Source organism: Mustela erminea, chromosome X (assembly GCF_009829155.1).
Source record: "Mustela erminea isolate mMusErm1 chromosome X, mMusErm1.Pri, whole genome shotgun sequence".
Lineage (NCBI taxonomy): Eukaryota > Metazoa > Chordata > Mammalia > Carnivora > Mustelidae > Mustela > Mustela erminea.
In genome coordinates this window covers 26,642,775-26,666,044 of record NC_045635.1, presented here as the reverse complement: position 1 = coordinate 26,666,044, position 23,270 = coordinate 26,642,775, and the positions used below count along the sequence as shown (strand labels likewise).

General features: G+C 41.3%; 1 protein-coding gene across 12 annotated transcripts in view; it reads left to right on the top strand.

Moving 5' to 3' along the window:
* The window catches only part of DMD (dystrophin), a 2,094,983-nt gene that overhangs the window by 2,047,843 nt on the left and 23,870 nt on the right, over positions 1–23,270 (top strand). For all 12 annotated transcript variants that reach the window (XM_032330377.1, XM_032330378.1, XM_032330375.1 and 9 more), the window contains 2 exons: positions 13,634–13,877; positions 14,633–14,756. In XM_032330377.1, coding sequence (XP_032186268.1) covers positions 13,634–13,877; positions 14,633–14,756 — 368 coding nt within the window. The remainder of the gene's footprint in view (positions 1–13,633; positions 13,878–14,632; positions 14,757–23,270) is intronic.

The following is a 23,270-nucleotide window of genomic DNA, read 5'->3' as shown; positions in this document are numbered from 1 at the left end:
TGGCTAGTGTCCTTTTCATAACAGAGACGGAAGATATTTTATGTGATTGCTTCCAGTGCCTTTGATTAATGGCTGAAAGCTTAACATTAAAGGCCATAGAAATGATATTTCTCCATGGAAGAAGGTCATTGTTGCCTAAAATGTGTTCTGCAGAATACCTCTAAGATACTCTTAAAAAAAAAAAAAAGAAAGTGATTCCAAGGACAGACCAGCTCTGGAAACACTTGTTTTGGAAGGTCATAACGAATTCACCTTTGCATTGAGAAATATAGAAGTAAAGTAACAGGTTTAGCTTTGTTTAACCCAATGACTTACTTGACCTTAGCCCAACTGTACTGTTCTGTGGTACAGACTTTGCTTGTAGTAGGAAATTCAAGTCTGTACTAAATTTTGAAAACCACGCATGGAGACAGCACAGTTGGCTCTCTCGTGTGGTTGGTGGGAAGCCTAGCTCTTGCCTTTTGGGGGACATCAGAGGAAGTAGCTATAACAGGTGTCTCTGCAGATGAAGCCTGGATTTTTCTCACAGTAGTTATTTTTGATTTGCTCTAGCAGTGAAGCCCTATAAATGCAGACACCAAAATGATTTAGTCTGGAAGATCCAAAGATAGGTATTAAGTCATCTCTCATGGCCATAGAAAAACCTTTCTACTCTATTTATAGAGCATCCCAGTGAGTAACCCTGGCTTTCTAATCAAAGTACAAAGAAGAACTTCCACCAATAACTTGACAAAATTAGTTTGATATATGGAATTCTTAACTGATTGAATTTTGAAAGATGTCCACCCAAGATAGCCACTTTGACTTCTGTCACCATTACTGTTTAATCTTTTTTTTTTAAAGCAGTTTATGCAGAAGCCAGCTGTTACTTGAGGCCTCCCCTGGAATGTAAGATACATATATATCTCACAATTCTATACACACACACATACATATGTGTGTGTGTGTGTGTGAGTGTGTGTATATATATATAAAATCAATTCATGGGAAGATAGTGCTTCCTCTTTATATCTTATAACAGTAATGCAAGTACAGCGTTCATCTCAACAGCAGATTAAGGCATAAATTTAAAAGATGTGTAGCTACTCTGAGGTCCTGTGGATTGCTACTTGAGGAAGCAGATTATTTCTCTGGCACTGAAGTGGTAAGGGATAATGGTCAGTAGATCAACATTGTGTGGCTTAGCAAGTTCTAGTTCATGGACCCCATGGCTAATGGAGAACATGCAGGAGACATTTGAAAAGATGGGCCAGAAGTTTATATGAGAAGTCTGGATGGAGGAATAATGGGCTTGGGGGTGTGGAGGAGGATGGGCTTAGATGAAGTAGAGGCCTGGGGAGAGGTTAGGGACCTCCTAGGAAGAAAATACATATGGAAGAGATGAAGAGGAAATACATACTTGTGGTGTAGTTACTATAATTGGGTATGCCCTGTTAGAAATGGTTTCCTGGTGTGTATTAAGTGGATGGCTTCTGCACGTCACTCAATTCATCCTTCTTTTTCCTTTTTTTTTAAAACTACCTTAAAAATTAAAGTTGACTTTTTTTTTTTAATCTCCCAATCCTGGATTACTTATGGTACCCATCTGACAGCTAACTATAAGTCATAGATAAGTCCCTGTAATCCTTTTCCTCTAATTCTCTAGTGAATCAAAGGGTTTATTTCAGAGATAGAAATAACCTGTATTTTTGCTTTAGCAAAGTGCGTAATTCCAAGTCCTTAGACGTTAGGGTAAAGGTCATTACCATGGTAGCAGTATTCCTACATACTTAGCAGGTGAGTTCTAGAAGGGTGAAGGGTGGTGTCTCAAATCTGTGTAGTGGTGGGTGTACAAATACATTTTTTTGGTTGATTTTTAGCGGGCTGCCTTGTTTTTCTCATTTCTTACGTTACTGTTCTTGCCCCAGCTCCCTTATTGCACCTGTTGAGGTGGTTTTATCATTTTCCACTAGGACGAAACATCTGTTTTCTGGGCTTATTTTTAGGCTCTTAAAGATTTTATTTATTTATTTGATAGATAATTGATCACAAGTAGGCAGAGAGGCAGGCAGAGAGGCAGGCAGAGAGAGAGAGGAGGAAGCAGCCTCCCCGCTGAGCAGAGATCCCGATGCGGGACTCGATCCCAGGACCCTGAGACCATGACCTGAGCTGAAGGCAGAGGCTTAACCCACTGAGCCACCCAGGTGCACTATTTTTAGGCTCTTACTAAAATTCGTCATCTAGAAGTATTGAGAAGTATCTGCATAGATAATTCTGCGTACATGTATAGACCACTTTTCTTTTGAACATACGAGTTAAACTTGAATCCTCCACCATAGGAGAGAGCATGAGAAAAGTAGTCTTCACTCGGGAAATAATCCTGTGTGCTGTGAGAGGGAGGATTTTGAATCTAGAACTTAATTGTGTGTAGGAGCCTTGCTGAGACATAATTCATGTACCATACAGTTGACCCATCTAAGCTACAATTCACTGGTTATTAGTATATTTGCAGAGTTGTGCAGCCATCATCATAGTCCATTTTAGAACAATTTCCCCACCCCAAAAAGAAAGCCCTTGCCCGTTTTGGTCACTGTTCATTTCTCCCGAGAAGGCCTGGTTCAAGCCCTAGACAGCCGCTGATCTATTTTCTGGGGATATGCCTATTCTGGACATATGAGTGGAATCCTATGATATGTGGTCTTGTGTCAGTGGTTTCTTTCCTGTAGCTTAATATCTAAAGAGACCTCTATGTTGTAGCATGTATTTGTGCTTGTTTATTGATGATATCCATCACATGGAGAGGCCATGGTTTTCTCATCAGTCAGCATGTGGTGGACTCGTGGGTTGTTGCATTGAGTGCCTGTTACGGACAGCGCTTCCCTGAACGTTCGTGTACAAGTACTGGGACTTAGTTAAAGAAATGCTTCTGTCGTTTCTGTCATTGTAACAGAGGAGGCCAGAGGATCAGAGATGGCCAAAGTGTACAGCAGTGTGTGACAGCAGGTGAAAAATAGGCCATCAAGATGAATTTACTGGGAGAATTTAAGGCCGAGTCTAACTACTCATGAGGGACTCGAGCCGGGACACACAAGGCTTAAAATTATGATCCTCCGAGTGACTGTTACGGCTTTTTGCTGACCACAGACAATGAAAGTTTGATACTTTACTGTATTTGTCTGAAAATTGAAACATACTTCTCCCACTGGTACCATTCCTGGGGACTTGATTCCTCACTTCTAAAAACCTCTCCAGTCCTAGTGTGTTTTTTGAATGGTCAAGAATAGCTGTTGTCGTTTTGTTTGCCTTATTTTCAGCTCTACAATGAGGACTTTTTTTTTTTTTAATGAATTCTTCATTTCTTTTTTTTAATATTTTTTTTCCAAGATTTTATTTATTTATTTGTCAGAGAGAGAGAGAGCACAAGTAGGCAGGGTGGCAGGCAGAGGTTGAGAGAGAAGCAGGCTCCCTGCTGAGCAAGGAGCCCAATGTGGGACTCCCAGGATCCTGGGATCGTGACCTGAGCCGAAGGCAGTGGCTTAACCGACTGAGCCACCCAGCTTCATTTCTTTTGTTGAACTTTTGATTAGTGTATTTATTTTACAGATAGTCGTGTGTTGGCCCCTGTTCAGGAAATTTGTGAAAAATACCTGTCATTGGAGAAACTAAAATCCCTTAATATTGTCAGGTTCTGTTAGAACTCAAGGTTGCCACTGATGTGTCAAGGGCATATCCCCAAAATAGAGTACATCTAGATACATGAGTCCTGTAGGCCTAGTCTGAGTATTTTGTGACCACCATAATCAATGGCCATAATTTGGTAGTTTTAAGGTAATCTCATCCTAGATCTTAAAGGCTCGGTGATTTTATTTTGCCTAGGTGCTCAGCTGTGATATAGTTGAACAGAGCACAGATGATGGAAAATACACAGAAATTCCCAGATTCTGGGGTTCCCACAGTAATGACGGGGTGTGGCAGTGGGGCTAGAGCGGATGTATATATACAGAGGATAAATACTGAAGAATCTTTTTCGAAGCACTTTATGTGTCTATTTTCTGCCAAGCTCGGTTACTTCACTGCTTTCATTTCAGATAATCTAAGTGCTCTTTCTTTCTTTCTTTCTTTTCTTTTTTTTTTTTTTTTTTGGTAGGAAGCTTTTATCCCACCTGAGTTCTAAATCTGAAAAGTGCAGAATGTAAAGAGAAAGAAGTAATAATAATGAACACTTAGAATGTGCTGGCCATGGTTCTAGGAAAGTTGCACATGTGGAATATAGACCCTATCCTGGCTCATTAATCCTCCTGATGAAATGAGTGCTTAAGTCAGTGGCTTAGCATCGGCACATGACAAGCCTTGTCATGTGACTCAAGGTTTTCCTGATACCAAAACCATGCTCTCAAACCATGTTCCAGTTTCCTCCTCAGTCATGGGTGGTAAAGGGCACCAAAAAGGCAAGGTGTCCCCCTCGTCTCCCAGAAAAGTCTTACTTTTCTTTACATGCTTCAGCGTTTCTTTTAAAATGCAGGTATTACTGGAAGAAATGGTACATTCTAAAATCGCAGTAAGGTTTAATAGACTTGTGTCAGACCTTTATGCTGAGCAAATTTCAGTAGGCAAGGCACTGGAATTAAGAGCTCTGAATACATGAAAGGGTGACAGGGTTAAGAGAGAAGGATTAGAAATAAAAGGGGGGGAGGGGGAGGTTCCTGCCTTTTTTTTTTTTTTACTGTTTTGCTTAAGGCAGATCTAAGATATACATACTTTTACGTGCCCCCCCCCCCCGCCCCCGTGAACTTCTCCTTAATTAACACTGTTCCTGCCAAGGAGCACACATGTCTTTCTCTGTCTAGTTGAAGAGTATTTCTGAGTTGGTGCTTGATAAAATTTTACAGTATAGCTTTAAATAATTGTATTATAATTGAAAAAGCTCTGTGCCATTTCCCGTTTTTAAAATACATCATGCTTGCAAAATTTGTCTCCCCCCCACCTTTTTTTAGAAACTGCTAATTTGCTAGATTTATAGTAGCTGTAATAGTTCTATATGATACACTAAATTTGCTTCAATCCAAAGTGGTGGCTGTGATTTAGCTCCTTTTTATAAAGTATGAGGGTAAAGCTGGATTTCTCCAGTCCCCATCTTTCTAGATGCAGACCTTTGTAGTTGTTCCCACTTGAAGAAGTAGATCCTGTGTGTGCTGATGCTTTGGTATACAGGTCAGGGTCTAACACCGGTAAGACCTTGATGACTGGCAAGTGGCCATCAGTTCTTTATCTCAGAAATACCATGATATGATTGTGTAATTACACTTGGTATGGAAAGTTCCATTTAAAGAGTAGATGACCAACATTGAAAACACTTGACCTCTGTGAGTTCACAGAAAGTACACAAAAACTTTTGGCACATTCTTTACCATAACTAGCTTGTAGGTAGTTAACGATTGCTGAACGGGCCAGGTGCGCAGGTGGATATGAGGCCAATTTGATTCTCAGATCCATTAGTCGCTAAGGAAAGTTACTTATTTTTAAAATACATACATATATTCTCTATACCTAGCATGAGGTATAACTGACAGACCCTGAGATAAAGAGTCGCAGGCCAACCAGGTGCCCATGCTTAGGAAATCTTTTTTTTTTTTCTTTTTAGTGTAATCTTTTATTCTAGGGTAACATTCAGTACTCGTAGAGTAGTATCCATGAAGTTCTAAAATAAAGAAAATGTGAGCTAACACTTGGCTCATTTTCATATGTGAGTAACTGACAGGCTAAGTCCTTTCACGTTGTTCTATTTCTCATGCGCTCTTTTTAAAAACCTTTTTAATTTTTTGTCTAATATCACACAGTTAACAATGTTTAATTGAGGTATAATTGCCATACAGTGTTATCTTAGTCTCAAGTGTACAACATAGCGATTCAGCAATTTTGTCCAGCTTGTGGTTGCTCCCCATGACGAGTGTTGTTCCCATTATTGACACTATATCCCTTCCCTATACGGTACCTTCCCTCTGCATGACTTTATGAGTGAAAGTTTGTACCTCTTGTTCCCCTTCACCTAATTCACCGGCTCTCCAGACTGTTTCTCCTCCCCTCCGGCAGCCACCAGTTCTCTGTATTTATGAGTCTGTTCAGTTTGTTTGTTCCTTTTGGTTTTTAGGTTCCATCTGTAAGGAAAATGATACGCTAATGAGCCTTTCTCTGACTGACTTCACTTAGCCTAATACTCTCATCCATGTTGTCACAAATGGCAGAAATTTGTTTTTTAATCCTCTTCCATTTTTATTTCAATGGACATTTAAATTGTTTTAGCTATTGTGAATAATGCTGCGATGAACATGGGAGTGCATGTTAGTCTTCAGATGAATATCTAGAAGTGGAATTTCCGAGTCATATGGTAATGCTATCTTTAATTTTTTGAGGAAGCTCTATAATGTTTTCCACAGTGGCCACACCAATTTACATTCCCGCCAACAGTCTACCAGGTTTCCTTTTTCTCCATCTCATCACCAACACTTGTTTTTTGGTTTTCTAGTACTGGCCATTCTGATAAGTGTGAAGTGCTAGCTCACTGGGGTTATGATTTGCATCTTTCCACTGATTAGTGACGTTAAACATTTTTTTTCATGTGTCCATTGGCCATCTGTATGTGTTCTTTTGAAAAAAAATACATTCAGGTTTTTTGCCCATGTTTTAATTGTTTTATTTGTTTTTTTTTTTTTTTGGTGTTGAGTTGTAGAAGTTGTTTATATATTCTGTATATCAACCCCTTATCTGATACATCATTTGCAAATGCCTTTTTTCATTTAGTAGTTTGCCTGTTTGTTTTGTTGATTTCCTTTGCTGTGTAGAAGCTTTCACTTTGATGTAGTTCCAGTAGTTTATTTTCACTTTTGGTTCCCTTTCCTGAGAAGACATAGCAATATGCAAAAAAATGTTAAGGTCAGTGTCCAGGAGAATCCAAGAATCTGGGATCCTGATACCTCCAGCTTTGTTCTTCGTTTTCAAGATTGCTTTGGCTAGTCCGGGGTCTTAATGTGGTTCCCATACAGACTGGGTTAGGGGTTCTAGTTCTCTGAAAAATACTTTTGGTATTTTGATAGAGATTGTACTGGATCTTGTAGATTGCTTTGTGTAGTATGGACATTTTAATAATATTTTTCTAACCCGTGAACGCTGAGTATCTTTCCATTTGTTTGTGTCATCTGTCCTTCATCAAAGTCTTGGAGTTTTCAGAGTGCAAGCCTTTCACCTCCTTGGTTAAATGCTATTCCTAGGTATTTACATTTTATTCCTAGGTATTCTTTTTGATGCAGTTGTAAAAATGGGATTATTTTCTTACTTTGTCTTTCTGCTGCTTCATTATTAGTGTACTGAAACACAACAGATTTCTACTTATTTTGGGTCCTGGAACTTCACTAAATTCATTTATTCTAATAGTCTGTATAGTATCATGTCATCTGCAAATAGTGACGATTTTAACTTCTTCCTTACCAGTTTGGATGCCTTATGTTTCTTGTCAGATTGCTGTGGCTAGGACTTCCCGTACTATGTGGAATAAAAGTGGTGAGAGTGGACATCCTTGTCACTAATCTTAGAGGAAAAGCTCTGAAGGTTTTCACATTGGGCATGATGTTAGCTGTGCATTTGTCATATATCACCTTTATTATCTTGAGCTGTGTTCTAAGCCACTTTGTTCAGAGTTTTTATCATGAATGGATGTTAAAGTTTCTCAAATGCTTTTGCTTCCTGTATTGAAATGATTGTATGGCTTCTGTCCTTGATTTTCTTAAAGTGGCATGTCATGTTGATTGATCATTGTAATGTATTACTGAATTTGGTTGTCTGATATTTTGTGAAGGATTTTTTTCATTTGTGTTCATCAGGGATATTGGCCTGTAATTTTCCTTCTTGGGAACTGTTCAGGTACAATAGGTAATAACTCTTCCTTAAAAGCTCGGTATAAAACACCTGTGAAGCCATCTGGTCCTAGCCTTTTGTTTGTTGGGAGTTTTTTAAATTACTGATTCAGTTTCATTACTGCTGAACAGTGTGTTCCAACTTTGTTTCTTCGTAGCTCACTTTTGGGAAATTACGTTTCTAGCAATTTACCCAGGTTGTCCAATTTATTGGCATGTAATTCTTTGTATTTCCCCCCTTCCCTTTCTTATTTAAGTACTCTTCTCTTGACAAGTCTGGCTAAAGATTTATCAGTTTTGTCGATCCTTCCAAAGAACCAGCTCGTAGTTTCAGTTTCTATTTCATTTATGTCCTCTCTGATCTTTATTATTTCCTTCCTTCTGTGAACTTCAGGCTTTGTTGGTTTTCCCTTTTCTAGTTCCTCTAGTCATAGGTTAGTATAGGTTGGCCTAGGTTAGATTATTTGAGACTGCTTTTTTCTTGACATAGGCTTGTATCCCTGTGAACTTCCTTTGCTGCATTCCAAATATTTTGAACCCTTGTGTTCCCATTTTCATTTGTCTGTGTGTTTTTTTGTTGACCCATTCATGGTTTACTCTCCACATGTTTGTCTTTTTCTAGTATTTTTTTCTTGCACTGGATTTCTAGTTCATACCCTCCTGGTCAGAAAAGAGGCTTGATGTAATTTCAGTCTTCTTAAACTTACTGAGACTTGTTTTATGGTCTAACATGTGATCTGTCTTGGAGAATGTTCCATGTGCAGTTGAAAAAAAAAAGTGTATTCTGCTGTTTTGGGATGAAATGTTGTGGTTAGGAAATTTTTGTAGGTAAATTGGTGTCTGGATGACCATGTTTGTACATTTGATGCCAAAAACATTCTTCAGATACAGTTATTTAGGTGTAGTATGAAGGGATTTTTTTTAAAGCTCTGTAGAGAGTAAGAAATTAATAATGGGAGAGTTCTTCTTAGGATGACTGGCTGCTGGAAGAAATTGTGGTGGCAAAAGCCATGTGCAGTGAATTTGAATTAGTGTTCTTTAGAGGGCTACCAGAGAAATGTACTTTACAAGATAATCAAGAACGTAAATAGATTCTCTGTGGAGTCGTTGTCTGATCGCTGACATATATTCCACTATATCAAAATGACAGCATAAATACACTCTTAACAATTAGAGAATTAATAGGGGTGATACGTACATGTATAACTACAAGAAAAGCAAAATTATAGGTAACAATATAAGTTGAGAGCCAACTGTTGAAGTGAGTAACTGTGTATTTGTAGTTAACGTTTACAAAACAACTCACCTTGGAACAGGGTAAGTATGCCATGGGTCTTTTATGGAAATGATCTCTGCTCCATGCTTTATAAATACTGTGTCCAAAAAAATCTAGTATCATGACACATTTTAAAAACACCTATGCCAATGCCTTTGAGATCTAAGAGAACAACTTTAATTCCAAATCCCTAACAAAAATATGCCCTAAACAACTCTGTGACCGTGACCACATTTATTAGGAAAAGTTACCTCGACACTTCACTATGTCTTTCAAATAAACACCTTTAAAAGAGAATATGAACTCCAAGAACTTGGTATTTTCCTTGTTTTCTGGCCAGTTTTGAACCTTTGGCAGGACAACCTGTCCTGCCTCAGAACTTCAGGAGGGAAACTTAGTCCCACAAAATCAAGTTTGTTGTTGAGCTTAATAGAAGATTTGTGTGTGTCCCCTATTAGTTTAAGAGAAAGGCACTTGTTTGGCTCATTTATTTCTTTTAAAGATTTGCTTTTTCAAGTAATCTCTACACCCACCACGAGGCTCAAACTCACAACCCCGAAATCAAGAGTTGCGTGCTCTACTGGCAGAGCCAGCCGGGTGCCCCACTTGTTTGGCTCATTTTGTCTGCGTGCCTCCATCCAGTCAGCATGTCCTGGTAGGCTTCTGATTAAGATAACCTGAGCCCTGGTTCTAAGGCATCTTAGATAATGTCTATGGTAGATAACATGTGGAACAAAAGAAAACCAGGGCATGGTGAGCAGCATGTAGGGCGAAGTTAGTGGACTTTCATTATTAAAATTGTCTTTAAATGCCTGGACTGAGGCCCCCACCTTTGAAAATGAGGCTCCACAAAAAACTTACCCGGAGAGACATACACCCAGACAGACTTGGACTTGAAATGGAGAATGAACAATGTGGGCCACTGCGGGGAGACAACAGCCTCTCTCCACAGCCGTGGAAGCAGCATGATGCTCTCACGGGGAGAGCCTGGGGAGGAGGCGAGGCGTGCAGTTGCGGAGGAGAGCAGGACCCGAACCCTGCTGCCTGGTGGTGCAGTAGAGCAGTAAGTGCATTCATACCCCTCAGTCTAAGAGCCACAGACTAGCAGTGTAAGATCTAGCTGTAGACCAGAGGCCCTGGGGGTGAACAGCCACGAAACTACTCAACGGAGAGAGGTGAGTGGGGAAGGAGAGGAAATAAATTGAGGAAATCACATTTACTAAAATAACAAAGAACCAGGGTGCCTGGGTGGCTCAGTCAGTAGAGCCGGACTCTCTATCTCAGGGTTGCAAGTTTGAGCCCCTGTACTGGGTGTAGAGCCGATGTAAACAGGTATGTAAAAAATACAATAACAAAGAACCAAATGGATCTGTAAAAACATCTTTGGAAACGCAAACTATGGTCATTGACATTACTGAAGTCAATAGACCAGACAATTCTAGACACTCTGGCATGAGAGAAGATAAGGGAATTAAAGAATATGAAAAACAATGCAGAGAAATGGAGAATTTACCAGACGGCTCCAGAATCTGTCCTAGGAGGAGTTTCGGAAGAACGGGAAAGAAATGGCATAGAAGCAGTATTTGAAGGCACAATAGCTAAGAATCTTCCAGAACTGAAGAAGGATATGAGTCTTTAAGGAAATGGTCTCCTGAGAGCAGTTTCCAACATCTGGGAAGGCAAGAAAGGGTCTCCGTAGAGCAATTGGTATTCTTTACAGCCCAGCTTTGGGAAGCCCTGGCAGATTCAAATGAGCCTTTTCTGGTTTGCACTGGAAAACATAAACAGAAATATAATGTGTTATATATACTAAGCTGTGTTTTCTGAAAAAAGACACTTAGAAAGAACTCCTAAAAAGAGCTGTTTGGACAACTAGACCCAGAGGATCAAGATACGAAGAAAGACCTGTCCAGAAAAGGTAGTGTCCTGTCTGTATTTTGTGAAAAGTAGGTGGGAAGACAGTAATCGTTTGCTGTACTGTCCTGTGGGCCACATCTAAAAATAGTGTTTTCAGAACGAACACTGTGGATGAACAGTCTCGTAGGGAGAAGAATCTTGACTAGGATTCTCCGTTAAAAGGTGGTGTTAGTGGGACTTTTCAGTGAAGGTGTAATTCTTCTAGTGAACAACTGCAAGGGGGTAAGAAGTTAACCCCCATCAAATGAAACCTTGTAAACATTGGATGTTCTTCAAGTTCACGGAAATATTTAGATGATTGTCAGTTAAGTAGTTAGGAATTGGATTTAAGTGATGTCAGCAGCTACATTGGTTCCCACCTAGAGGACTGATGTGCAGCATCTGGCTCAGGGTAAGCTTGTTTCAATAAACTGTCTGATGACTCCTTTGTCAAAGCGACTTGCCGTGAGACAAAGTGTGTCCGTACAGCCCTCCTTGCAGATTAATGGACGATGGATAGGATTTCAGTCAAAACAGATCAGAGATTATATTCCTGTACATGAGAAAAATCAGGTATTGATTTCCTGTATGACTTTCATCAGTTCCAGAAACCTTGATAGAGCTTTAAAAAGAAAACAAGAATAGATGGGATTTTATGTCATCTTCTGTGTGAACATCCGGCATTTTGGAAGCCATACCACCCCTGTGGATCTTTCAAGTATGCAACTTCTGAAAATATTTCCGTAACTAGAAACCTGGTCATGAGATGATCTTTTGCAAGCCAGACAGTGCGAAGACTCTGCTTGCATCTCATGCCTTTTCTCAGAGATCCAGACCTCCCCCATTTGGGAATAGGCAGTTCTCTCAGCTGACAAAGTATCATCTGTGAGCAGGGGGTATCTGTCCTCTTATTGTGGTATTTACTGAAACTGGAAGTGTCCTCTGTTGGAATGACTGTCTTAGCAATTCTAAAGCAGTAAGGAAAACTGTACCCTTAAACGTCCTTATTAAAAAACATATACAGTTTCAGCATTCAGCATGAAGAGCTAGAGGAGGAAAACCCTGTGAATTACAGAACATTATTAATGGATATAGGATAAGATTGGAGTTCCGAGGCTCAGCACATTCTTGGATGTGAAGACTCCGTAACATGAAGTCACTTCTTCCCTGTTGAACCTATATACCCCCACTGTAACTCAAGCCCCAAATTTTGACAAGAAGAGCCAAGACACTTTTAAGGCAGGACAGAGTAGGAGGGGCTCCCAGACACCAATTTATTTCCGGTTGTAGTGAGCAGTCTGCATGGGGACATAAAAATAAACCCATCAGAGAGCTCGAAGCGCGCCGGTGTACTTAGGGATGCCTGATGTATTGCAGAGATGGACTTTACAGTCAAGGAGGCTGGTGTCGTAATGTATGTATGGGATGGAGAAAAATTAGATTGTATCTTTATACCAGGCACAGAAGATTCTGGGGGAATTAAACTTTAAAATGAAGGTGTAAGGAAGATTTTCTTATAACATAAAAGGCAGAAAACCTGAAGGAATACATTGAAAGTCACAGTTTGTGTACTACAGGGTGCTGTGAACACAGAGATTGCTTGAACCCCAGCAACTCCACATCCAGCTATGTTCTGTAGAGAATCTCTTAAACAGAAGGAAGTTAATTGTATCTGTTTGTAATAGTGATGGGTGGCAGCTTAAATATCCACTGACTCGAGAATGTTGTTAACCTGGTCAAGCAGCAGAATCATACCTTATAACAAGTACAATTAGGAACTATTATGTATCAGCCGGGATGAATCTCCAAAACGGTGTTGAAGGCAAAAAGCAACTCTTAGAACGGTATGTATCTTCTCAAACATAATGTTCTTAAGGTTTAAGAACATGCCGAATAACGGGTTTAGTCACAGGAAATGGCCACTTTGTCGGTAAGACAGACAGCTAAATATCTTGACTAAGTTCTGCCTAATCTTGGTGCGTACATTCAAGGTAATGCTAGACATTGGACTCAGGGTGATGTTATCTCCTCGGGGGGCAGTGGGGAGGAGGGACTGCTGGGGTATTGAGGAAAGTACACAGGAAAGTTGTAGCTTTATTTCTTCAAAAATGTTCAGTTTATTACAACAGTGTGGTGGGTTCACGGTTACGCTACTAGGCTGTTCCACGTTGCTGTTGCGAATGTGTGATTTTTTTTTTTTTTTTAAGCAAACCCGTGTTGACAGAGGTATAAAGATTTGTAATCATGTGACATTGTAGGGAAATGGTTGTAAAATGACTGAACCCACTGCGGCTTGCGCATCTGAACGTGGCTCTCGTAAGCTAAGAGGTTGGAAAGCATCTCCTCTCGCGCACCAGGCAGACTCTTCCAATTTTCTTTTCATTTCTTAAGCATTGCGAAGATCGTCCTCATAAAAACCATTCATTAAGTACCTCTCTTTGCTTGCTGTTGTGTGTGGTGGTGGTGGTCAGATGTATCGCTCTGCCATTTTTTTTTTTAATGAAATCGGATGATGATTTCCAACCTTCTGGTTTTTTTTTTTTTCTTTCTTCTCCACATTTTGTGATGCTAACAGGAATCTGCAGGCAGAATATGATCGTCTCAAGCAGCAGCATGAACACAAAGGCCTGTCCCCACTGCCGTCCCCTCCTGAAATGATGCCCACTTCTCCCCAAAGTCCCCGGGATGCTGAGCTCATTGCCGAGGCCAAGCTCCTGCGTCAACACAAAGGCCGCCTGGAAGCCAGGATGCAAATCCTGGAGGATCACAACAAACAGCTGGAGTCACAGTTACACAGACTCAGGCAGCTGCTGGAGCAAGTGAGGCCCACATCTCTCTCTAAGCTGGGATATTGACCAAGATGCTTTTCTCCTCTTGTACATGAAACTAAAGCATAGAACTCAGAGTCCCTTGTCGACTTAGGATATGCTAAGCAGAGTGCTGGCTCTCCAGGGATGTAAGAAGAGGAGGAAAGCTAGTGCATCTTTTTATATTGGTTTAAGATTGTTTCCTACAAATTTTTTTGAGCCATTTAAAATTCATCTTGGGAAAAAAATACTGCAAGGTTTCCCCTGGTTTCCTACAAGTGAAAAGTTGGTCGTCTTATTTCCTGGTAGACCTTTCGATTTTTTTTTTCTCCTTCCTAAAACATAACATGTTTGGCCTCCAGGGAAAACCTAGCAAAAGTGCATTATAGTAGGCCCTACCTGCCCGAGGTCCTGACCTTCTGTGAATGCTCAAGTTGGAGATAACGTCCTCTCCATCCGGTTACTTCATACTTAACAAAAGTATGAATTCTGTCCTGCACTGTTGTGGTCTCACATGGTTCTGCCACTCTCACGTGACCTTCTAAATCATTCAGTTACTTGGTCCAATGATTTTATCTCTCTTAATCCAGGGTGGCTGTAATTTCCTTGTAAACGTGTAAGGGGGCACAGTTTAGGTACAAAGACAGTACCCATGGAGCGTATCAACGGCAAAATTTGGGAGGTTTCTATAGAAAAGGTTCTAAATTTGTACAGTTACTTGAGTGTTTATCCTGACAACTAATTGTGTTTTCTTTTGGGTACCTTAGCCCCAGGCAGAGGCCAAGGTGAATGGTACAACGGTGTCTTCTCCTTCGACCTCTCTTCAGAGATCAGACAGCAGTCAGCCTATGCTGCTCCGGGTGGTCGGCAGTCAGACATCAGAATCCATGGGTAAGCGTTCTCTTAGCTACTCTTGGATTTGGTTTTCTCTTAAGGTCTGCAAGTGGCGAACTGTTTGCTCAGAGGTTCACATCATCAACTAAATCACCTAATCTCAGCTCTCTTGCAAGCTACTGTCATACGTGTCTTTGGGGTCCAAAGATGAGTCACCATAGTCCAAGCCCCCTCAAAGGGCCGGCCATTCAGTTACTCACAAGGCAGGGTAGTAGTCAGATTTCATGCATTTTGGAGAACAGAAAAGGCTTTAGGATGAATGGATGTTTGTGAACAGTTTTGAAGGATGAAGTAGGAACCCAGCATCCTTTAAAAGATGTACAGATGAAGACCTTGGGCCAGTGGCAGAAAAGAGCCAACAGTCCATGTCAGTAGAAAAATCGGCTCCGAGCAGAAGGGCCGGGGCAGAGGGAGGGAAGTAATGGCACAGAAGAAGGGTAATGCCACTGAGGAAGGTTGGGAGTCGCATTACAGTGACAGGAATGTTGAGCAAAGGTGTTGGACTCATTTTGGTCAGAGTTGGGAACCAACTCTGAAAATCTCATAGGTAACATCTCCAGGGAGGTGTCCTAGCAGCCGTTTCTGGCCCAAAGTAACCCATCTTTCCACCTGTAAAAGGCACACACAAAGGCCAAGTTCTGGGAGTTCAGAGTGTAGGCTTGCTAGAGGTCAGGAATGAATGGGAAAAGACTGGGAGACTACTATTTGCAAACATAGTATCTAGGGCTACGGGCCTGCCTGGAAATGACAGGTGTGGAAGAAGATCGTGATCCTTTTGACTGGGTACATACTATGTTTGAGAAACTGGCAGGTCTAAGTTGTGTGCAGAAGGAAACAAAAGTGCAGGTCTATAACTGGTGTGAAAGGGACAGGCTTGGGGCGGTGACAGTGTGCTCCTGTACACATGGTAGCTGAAGGGTATGAGAGGAGAAACGCAGAACAAAGGTGCTTGGGGCCAGTGTCTTGAGGAAGAGTTTCCTTTGCACGATGGGGTAGCATAGGAGGGGAGAGCAGGTAGAACGCAGGTGTGGGCAACAGGTCAATTGCAGAAAAGAGCTCAATGGGGATGAAAAAAAGTGACAGCCTGTTGGATCATGACAATGCATTAGCCACTTCTGAGAAAGCATTCTTCAGCCAAGAGAAGGGACGTTGGAGAATTTGTCTTTTCAGTGAAGCGAAAGACCATGTAACGTTGAAAACAAGTGAGGCATGAGGACAGTGAAGAGACATTTGGAACATTACTAAGTCACAGTAAGGACTTAAGTGAAAGATGAGTTTGTCGAGGAAACAGTCTAGTGTTGCTCTTCCACAATATTCTCGGCCTAGGACCAGGTTCTTGGAAAGCTGGAGTGCATGAGGCATAAATGATGATAGAATGTCACCAGCCATCTGCTTACTGGCTTTTCCCACCATGCTAGACTTAGACACTGGGGGGGGTTTGTGAAGGCCACAGATACTTGGTCTCTCCCCCTCATTTTTCCTCCTCCTTTTTTTTTTAAAGACTTAATTTATTTTATTTTTTTTAAAGATTTTATTTATTTATTAGAGATCACAGGTAGGCGGCGGGGGGCAGGGAGGCAGGCTCCCTGCTGAGCAGAGAGCCCGATGCGGGGCTCGATCCCACAGTCCTGGGACTATGACCCAACCAAAGGCAGAGGTTTTAACCCACTGAGCCACCCAGGAGCCCCAAAGACACGTGGGGGGAGGGGCAGAGAGAGACTCACCGTTGAGTGTGGAGCTTGATCCCACAACCCAGGAGATCATGACCTGAGCCGAAACCAGGAGCTGGTCGGGCTCATCAGATGGTATCGGGCTCATCAGATGGTAGAGAGGCTGTGAGGAATGGAGAAAGATACTGAGGAAGGTGGGTGGGGGGCTGAAGGGTGAAATTCAAGAACTTCAGGCAGGGTGCCTGGGTGGCTCAGTGGGTTAAGCCGCTGCCTTTGGCTCGGGTCATGATCTCAGGGTCCTGGGATTGAGTCCCGCATCGGGTTCTCTGCTCAGCAGGGAGCCTGCTTCCTCCTCTCCTCTCTCTCTCTCTGACTGCCTCTCCGTCTACTCGTGATCTCTCTCTCTGTCAAATAAATAAATAAAATCTTAAAAAAAAAAAAGAACCTCAGGCAGTGGGCAGAGTCGGGCATGCCACCCAGGCACCCCTTAAAATGAAGTACTTACCACCGTACAGCTCTGCGTACCGTGTGTGTTGCTATAGATTTTTTTTTTTTAAACTGGGACAGTGTCATGAAACTTAGTTCTGTTGGAAAAGACAAACTCGCCAAATTTGGCTTTCATGAGCTACGTGTACAGGATCTTTACTAGCAGTTCCCTACCTCTGGTGACCCCTTCCCTTCGTCCCACTCACTTTTTCTTAAAAACGTTCCAAGGTTCCCTGGCTGGCTGCTGCTTTAGAATAATTTCAAACTACGGCAGAATTGGAGTTAATTGGACAGTCTGCCACATTTGCTTTATTTGAGTTTGTTGATTTGTATATTTAACTGACCCATTTAATGATTACATTCCATCCATAATGATGCTTCCACCCGAAATACTTCAACATGTATCTTCCGAGGTGAAAGATACTGTCTTACATAACCACAAAGGAATGATCGCCCTCAGGAAGTTAACATCGATACAACACTGCTAGACATAATTTAGGTTGAAATACCCCCAATTCTGCCAGTGGTATTCTTTACAGCTTTCTTTTTTTTTTTTTTTCTCATTCAGGATCCAGTGAAGGGTCATATTTTGCATTTAGTTATCATTTCTTTTTAGTCTCCTGTGAGATAGAACACTTCCCCAGCCTCTCCACATTTTTCACAACACTGACATTTTAGAAGAGGTCAGAGCAACTTGCTCTGTAGGGTGTTCCTCACTCTTGTATTAAAGTTAAATATTTTTACACCCAGTTAGCCTCAAGATTCTCTGGTCAGCCCATTCCCTCTCTCCAGGTGCTCTTTCCTGGTCTTGGCTTCTGGGAGGTTGATAACCCTAAGCCAAGACTGCCAGGCCTCTCTCCTGAGTGTCTTTTGGATAAAAATGTGACGCAATCTGAGATTCCGGTCAGCCTCCGGAATGTCTTCTAATTTGCCAACCTACACAAAGATAGTCCTTTACCACCCTTTTTTCCTTTACCCACCTTCTTTTAATATTTTTTTAAACTCTCTCGAAGCATGAGTTTAGGCATAGGCATACGTATGACCACATAAACGAGGTACTAAATGTATTCATCACCCTGAAAATCAGTCCTTTCTCTCCCTTCTTCAGCCAAGCCCAATCAATGACCACCAAGCATCAGGGTCAGCCTGTTGTCATAAAAACAGCAAAAATACTTGCAGCTTCTGCCAGCAACGAGCCCAAGTCCACCTTCCCGTTCAGCCCAGATTTGTACCCCCTGCGAACACAGTCCCTCCGTCTCCTCGGCAGAGCCGGTGTCCAGCCACACACAGTGTGCTGACCTGTGCCGGGCCCCTCCAGCCCTGTGGCCAGTGTTTCCTTTAGCCCATAATATACCTTCCTTTCTTTTCACTCTGTCTTTTTGGGGCATTTCATCCTGTATTAGATCTCCGAACCTATTCTGTTTTGTAGTGCGTAGCAACTCCCTCTCCCTGGCATTTGAGGCCTCTGTCTGCCAGAAATGTTCAGTGCCGTGCTTGTGGAAGGAATGTTTTACTAAGCAAGCACAACACATCCCTGTGTACACACGCAACCATACACACACACTTAAGTTTACCGGGGAGGTGCTGGTTAAAGATGGCAAGAGAACAGAGGCCTGAAATTGCCTCCTCCCACAGACACACCAAGTCTATAGCTACATACAGAACAAGTCCCTCGGAAAGTAGCTCAGTGACGCCTACACCTGCCAGGCAGATGGGGCGGTGGGGGGAGGGTGAAAAGCACCCCACAGTGAAACAGGTAGGAGAGGCTGAGACACAGTGCTGCCATAACCCCCAGGGAAGGAGCTCAACAACTTCCAGCTTCTTCCTGAGGAGTGAGCTCCCAGAACAGCCAGATTTCAGTTCAAAAGGGCATGAGTCCAAGAGAGCCACAAGGTTCTAGGGAATGAGGAGGCAGTACTTAGGGGGCTCACAAGGACTCCCTATGGCTAACCCTCCAGAGCTCACACTGAAATGCACCCACTCTTCCTTGGAAGAGGACTGTTTGTTTCTTGTAAAAGCTTCAGCCTGAGGTGTAGGCTTCTAATTTAATATATATACAGGGACCACCTGAAACTCTCCAGAGACTGTGGAGGCTGGTGGGTGCCATCTTCCCATTCTCCAGCCTCCCTCCAGGTCACGTGCTATCTCTTGGAAAGGAGAAAGTACACCTATCTGATGCTGATTTTCGTGGCTGCCATCCAGTAAACACTTAGCTTGAGCCTCCGGCTCTGGTGGCCAGCAGGGCTTGTGTTCACAGGTTCAGTGGGATGGTAGCAAACAAACAAACAAAAAAAGGTAAATGGATGTCACCCAGGAGGGAACAAACACAAACTCCCCTCTCCCCGTCTTCCCTGAAGAAAATATAGTTGCATACTTTATAAGCTGCTGGCTGAGATCCTCCCCTTTGGGACACGGACAAGTCTTGGCATGCCCTCCACTAGTGGGCACCACTCAGAACCAAGAAGGCCGCAGGGATGAACGCAGATGTGTGACAGCTGACCAAGAACTAGGGCAGGGTTGAAAGATAAATTCATCTCCTACAAGAATTTTAACCAAGACTGGGAGAGGTGGCTGTTTTATCCAATGCATACAAACCAACAAAGTGTCAAAGAAAATGAAATGGGCTATGTTCCAAATCAAAGAACAAAATAAAACATCAAAAAAGACATTAGTGAAATGGAGAGTAGTGATTTACCTGATAAAGAGTTCAAAACAGTGGTCATAAAGATGCTCGTCGAGGTCTGGAGAAGAGGGCACATAAGGTGAGAACTTCAACAAAGAGAAACTGTAAGTACCAAGAGAAATCATGACGCGGAAGAACACAGCAGATGAACTGAGAACTACATGAGGGGGGTTCGGTAATAGACTGCTTGAGAAGCTTTGAAGACAGGACAGCAGAATGCATCCACCGGGAGAGCAAAAAGACCAAAAATGGCCTAAGAGACTTACTAGGATACTCTTAAGCCAAAGAATAGTCACATTATAGGGGTTTCAGAGAAGCAGAGAAAAAACAAAGGGGTGAGAAAACTTTCTTGACTTGAGGAAGGAAACACATCCAGATCCAGGAAGCCCAGAGAGTTCCAAAAAAGAAGAACTATAAGAGACCTGCACCAGGACTCATTATAATTGTCAAAAGATACAGGCAAGGGAGAGAATCCTCAAAGCAGTCCACATAAGACCAGTAGCAGATTTTCCAATACAAACTTTGTAGGTCAGAATGGAGTTGAATGATATATTCAAGTGGTGGAAGAAGAAAACCTGCCACCCAGAATACTCTTGTCTTGCAAAGTTGTCCTTCAGAAGTGAAGGGAAGATAGAAAAAGTTTTCCAGACAAGCTGAAGGAGTTCAGCATCACTAGGCCCATCTCACACAAGAAGTCAAAGGGACTTCAGGATTTATTTTAGAAACAGTGAGCAAGTGGCCTGGGCAGAGGCGGGGAGAGTCTGAAGCAGACTCCATGCTGAGCATCCAGGCTGGCAAGACAAGGAGCTCATTGATCCCAGGACTCTGAGATCATGACCTGAGCTGAAACCAAGAGTCAGATGCTTAACTGAGCCATGCAGGCACCCCTAAAGGGGCTACTTGAGGCTGAATGGAAGGGCACAGGTTAGTAACAGGAAAACATAGGAAAATACAAATCTCTGTGGTAAAGGTAACTATATCATTACATTCAGAATAATGTGATGCAGGTGGATTAACCACATACAAATTTGGTCAGAAGATTGAAAGACAAAAGTAGTAAAAATGACTATAGTGATTTGCTAATAGATGCACTAGATAAAAAGATATCAGTTGTAACATCCAAAACATAAGATGTTGAGACGGGAGTAAAAATGTAGAGCTTTAGAATACATTCAGAACTTAGTTGTTATCAACTTTAAGTAGACTGTTGCAAATAGATTTTATATAAGCCTCATGGTGACTACAGAATCACCACCTGTAGTAGAAACACAACAAGAAAAGAAAGAAGTCAAGGCATATGACTACAAAAGTTATCAAACCCCAGGGGAAGAGAACAAGAGAAAAAGGTAACAAAGGAAATATAAAATAGCCAAAAAACAATTTTGAAAATAAGTGCATACCTATGAAAAATGACTTCAAATGAAAATAGAATATAGTCTCCAATTGAAAGACCTAGAGTGACTAAATGGGTTAAAACACACATACACAAGCCCATCCAGGACCTACAGCACCATATGCCAACTGAAATAAGAAAGAATGAGAAAGACCAATACCTGATGATTTCACTCCTATGTAGAATCTTAAAAACATAATAAATGAACAAACACAAAAAGATTTATAAATACAGAGAACAAACTGATGGTTACCAGAGGGGAGAAGGGTGGGGACTGGGCAAAATGGGGGAAGGGAAGTGGGAATGGAAAAAAAATTCCATTCCAGTGATGGAATGAGGGAGTCCCGAGGATAAAAAGCACAGCGCAGGGAACATAGTGATATTGTAATAGTGCCATATGGCGACAGATGGTAGCCACACTTGGGATGAGCATCACCTAAGGTAGAGGAGTTTGGGGACTATGTCGTACACCTGAAACTAATGTGATACTGTGTGTTAACTATAGTCAGAAAAAACTTTCTAGAAACACCCATCTATATGCAGCCTCTCAGAGACTCACTTCATATGTAAGGACAACATGCAGACTGAAAGTAAAGGGATAGAAGAAGATACTCAATGGAAATGAAACTAAGAGCTGGGGAGGCTATCCCTATATCTGACACAATAGACTTTACAACAAAAACTATAGTAAGAGACAACAAAAGGTGCTACATAATGATAATGGGTCAGATTCCAACAAGAGGGTATGACATCTGTACATATTTATGTGCCCACCATGGGAGCACTGAAATATATAAAGCAAATATTAACAGCATAGAGAAACACTGGACTTAACTAACACCTTAAGCCTGGGAAGATTTAACGGAATATTTATATATATAAACATTTTACCCAAAAACAGAGAACACATTCCTAAAGCACATCTGGAACATTCTCCAGGGAAAGATCGTATGTTAGAGGCCACCAAACAAGTCTTAGTAAGTTTGAAAAGATTGAAATCAAGCATCTTTTCAGCCACAATGGTCTGAAACTAGAAATCCCTTAAAAGAAAACAGGAAAATGTACAGATAGTTGATCAGACAACATCCTTCTGATCGACCAATGGATCCAAAAGAGAGAAATTAAAAAAAAAAAAAAAGCCTGAGACAAATGAAAGTAGAAACAACATACCAAAACTTATAGAAGCCAGCAAAAGCAGTTCAGAAAGGGGGTTCATCACACTAAATACCTACATGAAGACACAAGGAAAGTCTCAACTCTCAGCTCAAGGAAATAGAAAGATTCCAAAGTTAATGGAAGGAAATACAGATGTATCAAAAAAGGCAAGATCAATGAGACAAAGAAAAATAGGCAGAGGTTTTAGGTACACTCAAAAGAAAAAGTCAAATAAAATTAGAAATCAAAGAAGATGTAATAGGTGATGGGGATTAGGGAGTACTCTTGTGAGAAACACAAGATGTACAGAATGCTTCTGATGTACAGAAGCATTGAATCACTGTATTGTATACCTGAAACTAATATTATACTGTATTTTAACTAACTGGAATTGAAAATTAAAAAAAAAAGATATTAAAGCAGATTGCAGTAAGTATAAAGGAGCTTATACACCAACCAACTGGACAGACTAGAAGAAATGGATGGATAAACTCCTAGACACATACAACCTAACAAGATTGAATCATGAAGAAATATGAACTTCAGAAAGACCAATTACTAAGTAAGGAGGTTGAATTAGTAATTGCAGACCTTCCAACAAACAAAAGTCAAGCACCAGATGTCTTGCCAGCTGAATTCTACCAAATATTTAAAGAAGAGTTAATACATACCTTTCTCAAACTCTTCCAAAAATTGAAAAGGAGGGGACACTTCCAAACTCCTTTTCCAAGGGTAGCATTACCATGATACCAAAACCAGACAAGGACACAACAGGAGAAAATTACAGGTCAACATCCATGATGAACATAGATGCAGAAACCTCAACAAATATTAGCAAAACAAATTCAGTATATTAAAAGGATAATGACCTTGACCTTGACCAAGTGGGACTTGTTCCAGGCATGGAAGAATAACTCAACATCTGCAAATCAATATAACACACCATATCTACACAGTGAAGGATGAAAATCATATATAATCATCTCAGTAGAAGAAAAAAAAAAGCATTCAACAAAATTGAATTTTCATCCGTGATAAAAACTATCAAAAGGTGGACATGGACTATACATCAACATCATAGAGGCCATATAGAACAAGCCCACAGCCAACGTGCTATTCCACAG